The 1340-nt window shown below is 47.5% G+C and overlaps 1 protein-coding gene across 1 annotated transcript in view; it reads right to left on the bottom strand.

Annotated features, from left to right (window-relative positions):
* Positions 1 to 1340, bottom strand: part of rinl (Ras and Rab interactor-like) — a gene marked incomplete in the record, with an annotated part of 7041 nt that overhangs the window by 1389 nt on the left and 4312 nt on the right. Inside the window, 3 exon segments of the mRNA XM_035680719.1 lie at positions 258 to 389; positions 480 to 797; positions 941 to 1340. Coding sequence (XP_035536612.1) covers positions 258 to 389; positions 480 to 797; positions 941 to 1340 — 850 coding nt within the window.

Raw genomic sequence — 1340 nt, 5'->3', positions numbered from 1 at the left:
ATACTATAATACGTTATAACTGGTTATGAAACAGTCACAATTTAATATTGATGCCTCTACAGACCTACATAAACAAACAAGGCCATCAGTGAGAAGACTGGCTATTTCTATACAATCATTCTTACTGCCTGCCACCTGGCCTGATTCAATATGTATGGAAGGTAAGGTATGATAATATGTTTTATTTGCACATGCATACATAGAGAAATATGTGTGTTTTGGAGTTAGTAGTATAGGTTAGATTGTATGTGCCTTACCCTCTCCCTGTAGCTGTGTGGGGTCCAGTAGCTCCATCATGTAGTCTGTGTCCAGCTGTAAGGTGACCAAATTACTACGGAGCAGCACCCATGTCAGGCAAGGCAGGAAATCATCTGCTCCAAACACAGTACCTGCTGGAGAGGAGAGTGTGGATTTGATTTGACACAGCGGGACACAAGTAGAGTTATAGGAGTCATAATCATAAAGAACTGCCTGGCTACCTGAGCTCGCATTAGCACTCATGCTGTGATAAATGCTTTTGCAGACTTTGAGCACGATCTGGACCTTCTTGTTCGGGGAGTAGGCCTCGTGCATACTAGTCCACCTTTGTTGGATCCGCTCCAGGGTGACAGAGTCAGGAACTCCAACTCCCGCCGAGCCCCCTAGCTCCTCTATCCCTTTCTTCTCTAGCACACGCAGGTTGCTCTGGAGGCGCTGGAAGGTGCCGTCATCGGTCCGGGAGGCATGAATGCATGAGTAGAGGTGTGCAGAGACGGGCTTCAGACCCACCTTGTGGAGGGAAAGCTCTACCAGGGCGTCTATGGAGGGTCAAAAGGTATGTGAGGAGAAATTAGATCTAAACAGTGAATTGCAAGGTTATAACACGTTTTGTTAATTATGTTAACACACACTTTATTGAAATGTAAATCTTTATTAGAAACTTCACAGTCAGCTCACTCACCGATCTCTGAGTCATTTAGGTCACTAATGCTGTCCAACAATGCCTGGATTTCTGGATAGTCCAACAGTGTCTCCCTCAGTGACGTGAGCGATAATCTGACTTCCTGTAAGAACTCTGACCCCCTGACTCCACCGGGTTCAGCCCCTTTCTTCAGTGTCATCTCCACAAATCCTTTCACAGCTTCTGCAAACGCCCCACCTTTACGGTCACTCAACTCCTGCACGCGATTTGTTAGTCTTTTCTTCTGACTTACCAGCCCGCCGAGAGCCTGACCCACCGCTGAGAGCCGATTTATGACCTTATCAGCCAACCGGTGTGCAGACGGGTGGTGCAGGTTAGGGCTCTGCACTTGGGACTCCTGCTCTTCCTCTATGCTGCTGATCGACAGAGAGTCCAGCTC

The sequence above is a fragment of the Morone saxatilis genome, unplaced genomic scaffold, assembly GCF_004916995.1.
Source record: "Morone saxatilis isolate NCDOM2014 unplaced genomic scaffold, NCSU_SB_2.0 Contig8, whole genome shotgun sequence".
Taxonomy (NCBI): Eukaryota; Metazoa; Chordata; class Actinopteri; family Moronidae; genus Morone; species Morone saxatilis.
This window is presented reverse-complemented; position numbering and strand designations above follow the sequence as displayed.